General features: G+C 40.1%; 1 protein-coding gene across 3 annotated transcripts in view; it reads right to left on the reverse strand.

Moving 5' to 3' along the window:
* ADARB2 (adenosine deaminase RNA specific B2 (inactive)) overlaps positions 1-15,384 on the reverse strand; it is a 311,256-nt gene that overhangs the window by 54,102 nt on the left and 241,770 nt on the right. For all 3 annotated transcript variants that reach the window (XM_035317251.1, XM_035317250.1, XM_035317252.1), the window contains one exon: positions 7,483-7,597. In XM_035317251.1, coding sequence (XP_035173142.1) covers positions 7,483-7,597 — 115 coding nt within the window. The remainder of the gene's footprint in view (positions 1-7,482; positions 7,598-15,384) is intronic.

Raw genomic sequence — 15,384 nt, forward strand, 5'->3', positions numbered from 1 at the left:
TCCCTTCCCTTCCCTTCCCTTCCCTTCCCTTCCCTTCCCTTCCCTTCTCCTTTGGGGTCTGGAAATCTGGAGGGGAAGGACGGTCAAACAGCACAGGCCTCTGCATGCTTCATCTCCGTATCAAGTCCACAAGATTTTTTTCCAACTTAGATTAATAGCAGCAGAATCAGTGGTATCTGAGGGTCCTTTCATGTGAGTATGAGCTCCAGTTTTCTGCTCAGGAACAGAGCTATGTAGATGCTTAAATAATTCCTAATTTTAAAACAGGACTGAATTGCACTTTCCTTGCTGAGTCCTCAGTGCTGACTGATATCTGTGTTTCTCTAATACATTCTGAGCCACTAATATTTAAGCATTAAGTAAATTGACAGTCTTATGTGCTAGTGAGATCCTTAATTAGAGTGAGAAATGATGAAATCCTGAATGTGGATTTTGTACAGGAGGAACTTATTCTCAAATCTTACTTTATTAAGTATACCTGCATTTTAGTCTTCGTATCTGTTTTTCTGGGTCACAAAGTAAAAGCAATGGCTAATGTCACTAAGCCTTTATTCACCTAAGAAACCTCCCTGGTTTGGGGATCAGATGCACTGTTTGTAATGGGACTGGGACAGTTTCCAGTTTGGCTTTTCATAGAGCAGAATAAAAATCTGCACATTCCAACTCCTTGCCTCACACATGCAGGAACGGACCAGAAGTGTCTATTTCTCCTTTCCATGTTCTATGTTAAATATTATCACCTAGTGGCTGATACAACAATATGTGACACAAAGCCAGGGCCTCGACTGCCTCCAGGCTTTGAGAGGTATCATTGATACTTCAGTCAGAAAAATCCTTTAAACAAGAACGTAAAGGTCCAGAGACTGTCAATGATTTGGGACAAAAGGCTCAGTGTCTGCGAAGAGCTAGCTGCTCTGCAATGGAAGCCAGAACAACCAGTGGGCACAGTGCAGAGGAAGATGTATGCCACTGGAGTTGCTCCAGTAGGAAGAGCTGAAGACACCCACAGCCTGTGCAGCAGGTGGACAGTGGGGGTTCGATTCCCTTCTCAAACAAGTGGGGATTTTCTCCTGTTCTGGTTGTATCTGTGCTACCAAACAGCTAAGAGGACAGAGGTAGGTTAGGGGATAGCAGCAAGGAGGGGCCGGTTGATGTACTGGTCAGGTTGCTCACCTTGAAAAGCTGCTCCCAGCTGGTGCATACATATTTCTAATTTCAGTTCAATGCAAAATATAAAATCAGGCCTGATTATATATTTAAGATGGATATATTCCACTCATTTTTTTCCTACTTTGTGGAAGTACAGCAGGCTACATGGCTATGACCCATCTTATATTTTCAGTCACTAAGTCAGTATATTGAAGTATTTTCTGCTCCTTAGCACCGATTTAACAGACGAGATGGAGAGACTCACGACATAACTCTTGTGAGGGGAATGATTGCAGTGTTTTCCCTTTCAAAACAACCCACGTTTTGAAAGAAGAGGTGAACCTGGTGGAGCTGCAGTTTTAACTGCAAAACCTCAGATCGTCTTTTGGACCCTGCTGGAATTTGGAAACCAAATCTGCTGGGCCACAGAGATCCCAGTCTGCCCATTGCAGGTCCACGTTACACAATTTAGGAATAGAATTGCAACTGTGGAACAAGGATGCTCTTGTGGAGTTCAAAGTTACTTACAGAGAATCAGAATTTTATTGGTTGAAGGCTTCTAACCAGAGAAAAACTGGTTTCTGAGAAACAGAATGACATACATGGTTTCTAACTAGACAGGTATTATTTTAAAATGGTTCAAAAAAACTTCTCGTCTGGTAATGATGTGTCACTTGGGCACTTGTACGCAGCAGATAATGTTCCCAAGAATGTCAGATGACTTTGAGCCACATCCTTAAGAACATCAGACAACAGAGACTGAAGAGACCTCACGATAATTTTGAAAGCATTCCAGCAGGTTGGGCACCCGTTTTCCATGTCAGGAATCTAGGTCTTATTGAAACCCCAAGTGTCAGTGGGACACGGGCTCTTAGCATCCATCTAACTGTGCAAATGGGATTGGAGACCCAAAGTTCCTCCTGTGACTCTCTTCTTGAAGGCATCTGCCCTTCTAATCTGTTACTTAATCACAGTTGCTCTAAATGTTTTTTGGCTACTTGAATTCAATGGGGATGGAGCAGATTGATACTCTACATATGGCCTGAATTTTCTCCTGTATTTTACCAGTTTCCAACTTCCTATTTAAGCTAAGGAGCAGAAATCAATTGCCCATCAATATTCTTGATTGCACTTAGGTGTCAGGCTTTATGAATCTTAATATGACTGTAAAGATCCATGGAGACATATTGTCAACTTTACTTTTTTTTCTGTTATTCCACTTAGCAATTATGAAGATCTGTTCCATGAGGTATAGATGATAATTTGCCATCTTTTATCACAGCATGAAATCACTATTTAGGGCTCTTTTGTCCAGTTCATCTTTATTTCATACAAGATAACTGAAAAGACCTCCTAGTTTGCTTTTAACATCAAAATGATTGTCAGCCTGAAAAAAAAAAAAGATAGAAAAGAGAAAATTGAAGTGAAAAATCAACTTATAACCTTTTTCTATGAATGCCATGCTCCTGTGAAAAGGAATGAACTTTCTTAATGCTTCATTTTTAACAGAAAGCATGACAGAAAGTTCCTATCAGTATTTAAACTGCTAAGATTTGTCAAATACAAATGGGAAAATAGTGTTTAAATAGCAGCCTCATTTTGTCCACACTGATTATGGGAGGTTTTTTTGAGCAAAAAGAACCTCAGCAATCATCATCCTTGCAATGAGTGGCAGTTTTTCTTCACTATGTCCGGTGATTTCATGTAGAGCAAAAATGTGTGCCCATATCTATTCAGAACTGGCAAAGACAAACTCTGTTAGGGCATAAATAAACACTGTGAATGCTACCAGCCTTTAAATCACAGCACTTTGTGTGCAGCTCCACTTCTAACTCCCACCTTGAACTGCCCTGGACTGGGGCTTCCAACCTCCCAGCTCTGATGGGCAGCACTGTCCGCCCTCTCTCCTCGAGGATTTACCCATGTGCTGGTAAATCCTTCTGATCTGGCTGGGCCAGACCCATGGTGGGGCCATGCACTGAGCCCTGGAAGAGCTGCTTCTGGCCAGCAACTCCTCGTCCTCCTGTCATCTGACAACCTGACTTCATGCACTGGGAATGAGAGTGCTGTGGTTTCACATTTGCTGGCCTGTGTTAGAAAATATTAGCTTGTTTGCCCTCTATTTTTTCCAACTGTTATAACTGTCCTAATAATAAGATTAATAAATTTATTTCTCCCTGAAAACTTCACTAGGAAAGTGGTAAAGCAGGCCGATGGATCAAAATATGTCCTCGGTGGCCTGTCGTCAGCATTTCCCAATTCCCTTTCCTCCCTCTACTGTGCCTACTGTCTTTGTCTTTCTGTAGGATTGCCAGCTTCAAAATACAAAACACAGTCCCTGGGCACATTGGAAAAAAGGCTGGTATAAACACTTGGATCACAGATATTTTCCTGAGAGCCTCAGGTCCCATCTGAGCTGAAGGATCCTATGATCCTGTGGTGCTTAGGCTATAAATAAGACATATAAAAAGTAGAAGAATTAGGGATTTTTTGAGATTTTTTTAAAGATATGCCTGCTTAGCAGCAACAAGAAAACCTGAATATGAGACAGAAAGCCAAAGTCTGAGGATCTAGTCTCACGCACAATATTTTTCTCAGCTATGTGTTTGACTCTCACAGCTGAAATTTCAGAGAAAACTTCATTAACATCACGAACAAGGTATATATATGTCTACGTTGTCTTATCTTAAGATTTTGTTTCAAAGTTCTGGTTCCAGTTTTGGAACCAGAAATTAACCCTTTGATAGAATGAAATCTGCTTCCTCCTGTCTTGAAAGAGTTTCTAGTGAACCTACGGGACAAATAAATGGGAGATACATTTAAATCCCTTTTGACTGCAACAAGTACAGATGCATGGATTTGCATGCTCTGAGCTGATGGTTTGTGGCTGTTGAGATGTGGTCTGGACTGTCTTTCCCACAGGTGAACCAATGACAATAATTTACCAGCTGTAAACCCATTATATCTTCAGAGAAGTCAGAACTCCTGTGGATAGTCCGTACACAATAAAATGTAGGTCCTTGTATTAATTCTATGTTACAATGGCAAGAAGACTTATTGTTCTACTTGGAGATATTCTACTTATTCCAAGATATTATTCTGCTTGGATATGTGGGAATTTGGCTTGCTATACATGGAAGATTTGAATGCAGTGTCTTACTTTTAAAACATTTTTTTTTTTCCTAGAGTAAATCAAATATTTTTTGATAGAAGAATCTGTATCCAACGTGATAATTTGCTCTTAGGCATTAATTCTAGGCAGAAGTTTTCAAAGATTGTCTTGATATCTACTAACCAAATGTTTTGAAAACTTACTTTCACAAAAAATGTATTGAGATTTTAAGTTTCATAAAAATTCAGAGCAAAGCATATGTAAATACATTGAACTGCCATGTTTTTCTGACTGGCAATTTATTACTCGAGAACATTCACAGTCAGTCAATAACACAATTTTCTAAAGTTTTTTTCTTTTTCCTGCTTTGGAATATGCCCTGGGTGCTACAGCATAAGTCAATTACAGTGCCCAAATGTAGCTCTCTTTGGTTTCCCTGGGAAACTGAAATGGCAGAAAAAATGTCAGAGTTCAGGAAAAGAAAACCAATCTAGCACACTTCTGTTTTCTCTGTAGAGATTTATGTATTATCTCAACAGCAGTTATCACAGAATCACAATGTGCTTTTTACCAGCTTTGTCTGAAAACTCTACAAGCACAGATAAATCTGTTTCTAGTCACGATGACATTAAATTGAAATGAAGGCAAAAACAAATCAATTTTTCTACCGTAATAGTTGTGTATGATACCAAACACAACAAGACATTACCAGATTTGTTTTTATTGATGTCATTAGTATATTGTTTGCAGAGATCTAAGGGTTTTCTGCCAAGTTCTATGTTAAAAACATGGGAAATCTGTACTTATCTGAGTGTTTGATGTGGAAAACCTGTCTGTGCCATCTTTGAACAGAGCATGTCAAGATCCTTGCTCCCTCTGGGGAAGACAGTGGGGAACAGACCACACTGCTACAACTTTAGTACAGAAAATGACACAAATGGCAAATGATTCGTCTTGCCATGGCTGGCAGACATTCTCACGCTGGAAGGAACTCAAATCTTCCTGGAAAATGTACGAAGAAAAGGCTGTTTCTAGCTTTGCATCTTCTATGAATCACATTATATCTGTGAGTTTCTTTTTTCAGCTCCTCAAGACCAGGAAGATATTGACAAGTTGGATGGCTGACAGATTGGGGAAATTCATAAAAGGGAATTCAGAGTTAAAACAAAAGCCTTGAGGAAAATGGTTTATGAATGTAAGAACAATTATACTTTGCTTTAATGCTGACTAAGAATAGATATGAAATAAAAATGTGCAAAATCCCACTAAAGGCATGTGGCTTTGTTAAAAAAAACAGTGGGAGGACTCTTTCAGTTCTTCCCCAAAGACAATGCACAGATAGCCCCAGCTGGCCAGAAGGATTGGCAGGGGTCTGGACATGCTCCTTCCTCCCCCTAGCACTGCATCCCCTCAGCAGCTGCAGTTTTGGAAGTTATGACCCTTTTGGATGACTCCTCTTTCCCTGTGATGTGGGGTCTTACACTGTCCTTCCCGTCTGCTTCTTCAGTGATAGAGCATTGAAACTGCATTGGCTCCATCAAGTTTGTTTTTACACCCGGGTCTAAAGGATGCTGGTGCTATACTTTGGCAACGTAGGAGTGAGGTGAGATTCTTACAGAAAAATTCATACTGAGTGTAAGAAAAATGAACAGGGACACTGAGGACTCCCCTCAGAAACTGGTTAAAGCAACAGTTCTTGCGTCCTGTAACTTAGCTTCTTCTAAAAGACATGCTTAGACTTTCTTTGTTGTGGTCCTCCTGCTTGAAAAGAGCTCCTCTAAATAAATTACAACACTTTGTTTAGATCTGATGAGTGCCATGGTCAAGAAACCTGGCTGTGATAAGGCAGCTAGTAGGCTGGGCCTAGTGTACATCTTTCACATCCCACAGTCAACAGGACTTTCTCTTTTAGTTTTCTTTCTTGGTACCAAATATGTCTCCTGGGGTCCTTAGGGCTCATAGACCATGTTGTATGTACAATAATATAATTATAGATTCACAGATTTTCCTGATCTGGAAGGGAATCACAAGGATCATCGACACCAACTTGTGGCTCCACAAAGGAGCTATGTTCTTTTTACAACACCTAAGAAATGGAAGTCTCCTCCATTATTGCAAGTCCTGAAGTAATACATAAAACAATCAATGGAAACAGATGATCTGTAATGACATGAGATTTATTCTGAGAACAGTTCATTTTCAACCAGAGGTCGAAAATATATTTACGTCAGCTTTTCTGCTTCTTACTTCTGGATCTGATTGCTCACTCTTTCCACATCAGAAAGAAATTATTCTGCAGAGGCTTTGTGGTTGGAAAATGTACAGCAGATCATCCTGTCTCTATCCTGTTGCCTCACAATATTCACAATTGTTCCTATTGAGTCTAGCTAATACAATTGCTGAAAGGAACAAGTAAGACAAGCCTGGATGAATTATACATACCCTTCCCCCGTGAACTTATCCTCTCATTTCTAAACTCAATCCAGTGCACCACACACCTGAGTGAGAAGGGATTTTATGGAAGCATCTCCGCTGCTGACATCTTCATAAATACTGAGGTGTCTGAACTGAGGTGTGCTCACAAGGATGGAAAGGCCATTTATGCAACAGTTTCACCAAAGGGATAAAGACTTCTGTCTGGTATGTGCCCTTCGGGTAAATCTTAAGTGGAGTGAATATCAAATGGTGTCCATGTTGATAAGTACTTTCCATGGTTAGAGCAGAGCAGAATTAAAGCTACACATGCTCTGGGTTTCCTTTCTTTGGGAAGGAAATGGGTTGAGATTTGCTTTTACTGTTGGTCTAAAATAAGGTTTATGGTGGTTTTGTACAAACAGAACTCAGTATTTCCAGATCTAAAAAAAAAGCAGTTAACAAATAATACAGCTTTTTATTGATAACTAAAAAGAAAGAAAAACACACACCACAAACAAACCACAAAAAACATCTACTAGGAAATGCAAAATAAGACAGGTCTGCATTTTGTCCTGTAAACACAGCAATGTAGGGACATATTTATGAATAAATCTTTACCTCTGTTGCCAATATTTTTTTGTGTGAACTTACTTGAGGTGTAAATATTTAATGTGTCTTTTCTCTGCATTACTATTTATTTTTTCTGTGTGGGAGCAAAGGCATCCTTCAATACTGCGGACTAGGTAAATAATGTATTACTTAGTCATGAAAAATGCCAGAGGAAAATAAATGAGAGGATATCTTACCTTTGGTCATCACAATTCCTGCAAGAGTTTTGTGGCGTGCATGCATGGAAGTGAAATTGTCTGTCAGCTCCTGGAACTTCTGTGTAACCATTTGGTACACGGAGTCTGCAAAGTCCTGAAAGACACAGTCAGAAAGAATTCTTTCACTTTCTTTGATTGAAGCACCTGGGCGTTTCTGCAGATTAATCACCTGCTGTCAACTGCTGAGCAGTCCCTTTTAGAATTAGACACCACCTACCTGAGCAGAGATGAAAGGAGCATCTCTGCCGACTACCCTCACCCCCCTCAGAAATGGCTGGTGTTAGGTTCTAAATCCAAATTAAGTGAATTAAAGCGAAGGCCTGTATTGACTGGGATTAGTGGTAAAGGGAAAAGATTTCAAGGTTGACTTTTCTTTATCCTCCTAGTCATTGGTGTGGGATCAGTTCACAGAAATTATGTTAGACCTTCAATAATTTTGTTGTAGTGAGCTGAAGAGATGAACATATGTCCCATAAAACCACTTAGACGTGGATTAGGTACCACCAACGTCAAGGTTTAGTCATTTTCAGGATTTTTGTTGTTAAGGAATGCTAAGGAAGGAAAATTTCCATTACCTCACTGAAGCCTAAAAGCAGAGGCGAGGCCTGAGTTATAGTTAAGGTATCAAAGGGCCATCTATTTCTGCAGTCAAGGTGAGCTTTTAATGATGCACTGCTACTGGAGTAAAATGATCTGTGTTTAATGCTGTCAGAGAAGCACTGTGGCCTGTCTTGTTTCTGCGTTGACTGCCATCAGGAAGAAGGGTAGGGGAACCTCTGCTTGTACTTCTTAGCAAGCGGGGTGAGCACGGCCCCTTTGTTGAAAGGTCAGATTTTCCTGTGGTCTGGGCTGTGCAGACTGTGTGCTCTGAACCCTTAGGCATGAGTGATTTCAGTCTGCTAGGACATCTTTGTGAAGGTGGGTATTGAAGCCAAGCAGGGCAAAAAGTCTAAAAGGTGAATTCTGAAGACTGCATGTGATGAATGTGAACCTAAAACATCTGTGATGCTCCTGAGAACACCTCTTCTTGGACTGTTTCCCTCCTGCAACATTTAGTATCTTTTAATTTACTTAATCTCAGAACTTTGGCTGCCACAGAGCCTTTCAAGCATACATTAGAGATAAGTCAGAGGAATGCTGTTTGTGAGCATGAGTTGTTCTTTAAATGCTTTGCAAGTCTGAGCATAAGGAAGAAAGATCCAAAGGATTTTTTTTTTCTTATTTGAGCCATCTGATTTCTCACGTGAAACCAAGCTGTGCCTACAAATCCTTCTGGGAGTCACTCCTGGAGGCCAGAGCTTACTCTAGGGTGCTGGTCTGAGACCTTCTATAATCTGGCTAGTCCCAAGTGACTGTGTCTTCGTTAGTGGCTCAGCCGAGCAACAGTTCCTGTTCTTCTTCTGGTGTTGGACTGAGCCCACCTGGTATAACAGGACCTCTTGAGCACCCCTAGTTGAGAGGCTGAGTCTGATATTCTCCCTCCCTCACCCTAAAAGGTCTATGGTCATGCAGAATTAAGACAATGTCTTTAGGAAGATCATATGTTTTTATTTTATTTTTTTCCTCCCTAAACTGTCAATGGCTATAAAAACATGGCAAAAACATGTTATCTTAAACTGGGAGAACACACAGCTATTTTTCAGAGGAAAGCAGATTCTAATTCACAAATATTATCAGTAATACTACTGCCACTGAGCACCTCTGCAGGCTGTATGCCATATGTTTCTACAGTTTGTTGCTGAAAATCAGCTTAATTTTTAAACATTATTATAGAAAATATATGTATAATATCTAATTAAATAAAATATAAAAACAATTAGGCAACCCTCTTTTCGTAAAACCTTGAATATTTTTTCAACAGACGGTCCTTGCAAGTGATTGCGATTTGCTCATAAAGAATAGGATTTCTTCAGCATGATAATTTTTTGTTGTTTTGCTAAGTGCAGTTTTCCAAGGTGTTGCTCTGGGAACCAACCATTTGCACATAATAAGGAAGGCAGTTTAATATAACATGGAACAAAATGCTCTGGCTTGGTGCAAATAAAGGGAAGAGGCATTTAAACTCATCTGTGAGATGCTCACAAAATTCTACACATGAATTAGATGAAAACTAAGAAAAATTATCAAGAACAGTTTGACAGTTCCTAAATGGAATTTCACTTTGACTGCATTTATACCTTTTCTAATCTAATTGTCCACAACCACCATGTGAGCAAGGTACTGCTAATACAGTGCTTCTGAAGGATGAATTTTGGGTCAATTCTCATTTGTCAAGCATCAAGGCACCCCTGTGATATAAATGCAATTATAGCTGTTCTACAGATGAATGAATGCAGGCACTAAAAGGGTGAGGGACTGGTCCAAGGGAATAGCACAGAGCCGGGCAGAGCCAGGTGTTCTGATTTCCTGATGTTCTGGCTACGTGCTCAGCACTGGAACGCTGCCTGTCTTTCATAACATGGAAGTTTGTTTCCAAACTTGTTTTCCCTACTGGATGGTGACTTCATCCATAGCGGAAAACTAAACTGTATTTGCAGGACTGATGTAACTGGGTCCCATGTGGTGGTCCGAAATCTGATCAGCTTTATTTAGACTTGAAAGAAAGGGGAAAAAATAAAGAGTATATAAATAAAACTATCTGCACATAATTAAAAAAAAAAAAAGAAAAAAAAAAGAATCAAATCATAAATTTCATCTCCTGCAGTATTACAGTTCAATCCATGCCTGCACTTCTAGAGTACCCTCCAAATCTGCATCCCAGGGCATTTTGCGCTCATTAAGAGTTAATTAGCTTAGAGGCACATACAATTCCTAAAAGAATCATTTTAAAAATGCTAAATAGAACAAATAACTTTTAACTTTGGATTTAGAAATCCCTACAGTCAGAGCTTTCCTTACTTCATTTGGCAGTAGGTTCCAAAGCCAGAATGCAAAGAGACTCACTAAAGGCAAAATAACGACATGACTTCAGATAACATTTAGGGACGATAAGAAATTCAGCATTCACTGATCTCGAGGAGTGACCTGGGACATTAAAGAATAGCAAATCCATTAGATGTGAAGCCTCTTAGCTAGAATAAGTCAGGCGAATATTTTTTGTCTTGAATTCATTGCCTAAAAGGATGCCAGTGAAATCAGTAGGAGAAATGGAATACATGAATAAATGGAGGATGCAGGAAAAACAACCAGAACCATAATGTCTAATCCAAGAGGTCACTTAAGGGCAATCATACAGCCCTAACTTTGGGTATTGCAGAGTACAGAGGAGAGGAAAAGGAGCAGTCTGTTCTTCTAGGTGGAGAAAAATAAGAGGTCAAGGCAACCCTGTGAGGGGTTTGATACCCTGAGGATTTAGGCATGTGTAGTGCAGTGTAATCACAGGGTCTTGAATAATGCAGCGCTGAAAGCTGGCCCAGTGGCAGGGCTGGGTGTAGGCTTGATTTCCTGATGCCCACAAGTTACAAGATGTGTAGTGTGCTGCCTTCCCCTCTAACACACAGCAGAAAAGCTATTTGTCTTGAGCCAGTCACACCCACAGAAATCAGCAGAAGCATTTCTGCCTATTTAGAGCCTTTAAACTGGCCTTCAGTGTTTGTATAGAAACAAAAATGGTTACAAATCTACCGAATGCATACAGGACAGATATGGTGGGTAAGTGTTCTTACATTTACCCCTGTTCAGTTTATAACCAGAGGTTTCGTTTTAGAGATTTTCTTGTTTTACTGTTGATCAATAATCCTAGATTACTGCAAGATGCATATCCACGTGATCATTCTTGATGGGATATAAACCAGAAATATCCCACTATTGATGACTGTTGTGAACTGGTTGAACTTTGGGATACAGGTTACCCTACATTATCTGCCATAAGGAATGACTTACCAACCATGCACAAAAGAAACCAGTCTTTTGTTACTCTTCAAATAATAATAATAATAATAATCTCGTAGAAAAGTTGCATTTGGTGATACCACAGTTCTTAATGCCAGATATGAGTGAGAATAAGAGTCTCCATCTGGAGTAAATACAAGAGCCAAATACATCTTGGCAGCTTCTGAACAACTATCAGGTTGGTAGCAGAAAAAGGGAAGATTTTAGAAGATGGAAAAAAAAAAAAAAAAAAAAAGACTAGAAACATTCCTTGGGAAAAATAAATATGTAATCGCAGAGAAATAGTAGCTGGGGGCAGGGGAGAAGAAAATAAAAGAAATGTGGACAGTCAGAACTCCGCAAATTTGTACAGATGCTGAAATACCACCTGAATGCTCGGCCCTGGGGAAAATTTTGTTTAAGTGTTTCTCCTTGGAAAACTGGGGTCTGATCCAAAACTCCACTGAAGCCAGTGGAAGTGTGCCTGACTTAGAGATGCTCCAGATGAGGCTCAGCCTGCAAGGAGGGGAATTCAAGTGGCCAGGCAGGGCAAGCTTGGCCATGCCAGCTTTTGGCACTGTGGGCAACCCAGCTTGTCGGGAGCAAAAACCACCTCTGTCCAGAAGGACTGACCTTCCAGCTGATGTGTTTCTTTCACATGGCCTTCTTTGGTTTGTCTGCATTCAATATCTTGCCTTTTATAGGACCTTACTTATATTTTTCTGTACAAACAATATTTGTCTCAGTGGTAATATCTTTGAGATCAAAACTTTGCTCATTCTTACTAACAGACTAAGTGATAGCAGCTAAACAAAGAAGGCTGCTCAACCCACCATGGAGCCCAAATCTGCTTTTACGTGCACTCAGGTCCTGAACATCACCTAAATGCCCACTGTCAGTGGTGAAAGGCACATGTAGGTTCAGGTGCCTAGCAGAAGAAAGAAAACAGACAATACTAAAATTTCTGATACAAAGAAACACCGTAAGATACTACAATTGGCTATATTTTATCATGTAAAAGTAGGCTGGAAAAATGAAAAATAGATGTCATTACTACTAAAACTGCACTATGTTGTCTGAGGAATTCATCTGTCCTTGATTACCATATCAAATTACCAGTGTTATTCACACAGGAAAATTAAACTTTAGATCATACCATTACAGAATCAAAAACTTTTAGTCATTTCTCAGCACTAATATTTCAAATGGCATAAATAATTAAATGTGTTCAAGTTTGCAATGGCAGTCTTCAGGGTAAAACTGACATTCAACAGGAGTAGTAAGGATATTAAAATCAATAGATTATAAAGGAGAAAGCCTTTAGTAAACATTTTCTATTGAAAACCTGTCTTAGGGTTTACGGGGTTGAAATATCAAAAAGGTTAGATTTGCATATGGATGGGAAGAAATACTCTACTATACAGATATCACCAAGGGCTCTGCTTCTCCTGTCTCCCAAGTACTTTATTTTCCAGAAAATTACTGACATTTGGGGGTAAATGTTGAACACAATGAATGGGGATCGGTTTGAATTAAGTTCACAACTTATTTCACCAATAAAAGGAGATGCACACCTACTTCTATTTACTGGCCAAGGGGGAAACAGGCGCTCTTTGACAGTGGGAGTTTGTATTTTTTTCCTGTGGAGTACTCTCACTGCCTAAATGGGAAGGGAGGAAAACAGCACAGCGAATATCAATCCTGGAGTGCTGGTCCTGGTCAGGGTGTGCAGCAAATTGCTGCTACACAACACACTTTTTTCCCAGGCTTGTAAATAAGTTTGCTGTAGCCAGTTGGAGATTCATCACTAAGAGATTGCACCCTAGAGCCAATGAATTAGTCAGGCTCTTCCCAGGTACTACATCATCTTCAAGACGTAGCCTTGAGAAGAGAAATGGCAGAGGGTCATGGGTTGCCCTCCACCATTTGTCTGCTGGCATCAATTTCGTGTAGCCAGGAGCTCCCCCTGTTCATCGGGAAGGGCTGAACCAGGACTGAGTGGAAGGAGCAGGCAGGGGCGGCCCATGGAAGGAAGGAGGGTGGCAGGTTGGAGGCTGGGTTCACTCTTTCCCGCAGCCTCGGTGCAAGCTCTTTGCTTTACCATGAGTACTGCTTCTCTAGAGGTAAAAGGGGATGATTTTTACTTTCCTCATAAGGGAGGCAAATGACATTAACAGCAGCGAGAACCTCCAAGCAGGGTCATGCAGGTACTTCTGGAGGCTGCAGGCACTCGCAGCCCTCATAACTCTGCCTTCCTTCAGCATGCACAGGCATTTATGGAGTATTACTCAAAGAACAAGGCATTGCCAAGGAATTCATTGTGGTCCTTTCCTTGAGATGTGCACTAATTATTTCTCTCAGATCTTAACTCCTATAGTATTGATCATTATGTCTGGTTCTGGCTTATCCCTCAGGGCCAGCATATACAGGCTTTGTTTTATCTTAGATGGACGTGCTTTTATTTTGTCTGGCTGTATGTTTTCATTTCAGCTGGACGTGCTCATATATCCTGTGTACATCCTGACTCAGAGAGGTCTCCTCATTTGCGCTCCTCAGAGGGGACCGTGCTCGTGCTGTACAGGCAGCAGCTGGGTACGCGTTCCCACACCGAGCTTCTAATGAAAACTCCAATAACAATAACACATTTCTGACACTGAATATCCTCATGGTTTTCTTATCAAGATTGATGGGGAAGATCAACTGCTCCTATCGATTCAGTCAAAAGAATCCCTTTCACCAACCCCCCTACACTGTTCATGGTCCTATTACAGAAGTTTTAGCTACATATGATGCTGTGTTACCCTAATAAATTCCACATTTCTGTAATCACCAAATGCTCTGAATTTGCTCTGCATTTGTAAAGGCTTGGCTGACCTCAGCTGACTTGGACGTCTTGTCTGGACTGTGCAAGGGGCTCGTGGGCTCAGAGCCATCGTTTGCTGGCTGCTTGCCTCTCCTCCTCTCACCCCGGCTGGAGGCTGATTGCTCTGCTAATTTCCCAGGCCCCACAGAACATATTTGCCTCCACACCATTATTTATACCATTAGTGATCATTTACTAAATTTCAACGCTGTGCTGGCTGCTGTATGAAGCAGAGTTTAAAGACAGACACTGTGCAGCAGATGAAAGGGTGACAAAAATGCACCGAAAGACCCTGAGATGCGATTTGGGATAGAAAAGTCCTTTCTCCACCCAAAGGTTTTTGGGTTTCTCAGTAATCCAAGGGCTTTATGAAAATGATAGGCACTGCCCTGACTAGTGTTGAGAGGATATAGAATGCACAGAGAAATTAAGATGGGACAAAGGATGAACGGGAGGGTTAGTTAAAGTCCTTCTTTAAGTCCTTTTAAGTCCTTCTTATGAATGTCAAAGGGGTACTGAAAAAATGTCACTTAAAAAAAAAAAAAAAAGTTTATTTATTTATTTATTTTCACAAATACCAAGTCTGAAATGGAGAAAAAAAGAAACGTTTGTTGGAACATTTGGAGATGGATGGACAAATTTGGAAACAGATAGCTATGATGTGAGTCCTGCTATATTGAATCAACTCGTAAATTTGTCCATAAGTACAACTATGTGATCCTGTAAATGAGATTAATCAATGCTAAATATCTAAAGAGAAATTTGTAGCCACGGTGGGGAGTAATGAAGATCAAACAGGAATTTATTCTGAGCTCAGTGAAAAAATTGGTCTGTTTTCTCAATATATTCCTCGACTACAGGAAATCAATCAAACTTAATATAATGTATCTTTTTATTTGTTTCAGAACCCCCTGGAGTGCCTGTAAGAAAATAGAATATATAAAATAAGCATACCATAGAAAAAGGAAATAATGTAAAATCCAAATGCCCCAGCTCCTCCAAAATGTACGGTTTTCTATTTAGTAGCAAAACATTTAGTATGTAGGTTTAATTAGAATCTTTAAATTCACATTAGTGTGTTAATGTTAGGATGCTAACAGATGAGCCCCTCTATTTGAGGTTGATTCATTACTATCTGCATTCATCTT

This window comes from Oxyura jamaicensis, chromosome 2 (assembly GCF_011077185.1).
Source record: "Oxyura jamaicensis isolate SHBP4307 breed ruddy duck chromosome 2, BPBGC_Ojam_1.0, whole genome shotgun sequence".
Classification (NCBI taxonomy): domain Eukaryota; kingdom Metazoa; phylum Chordata; class Aves; order Anseriformes; family Anatidae; genus Oxyura; species Oxyura jamaicensis.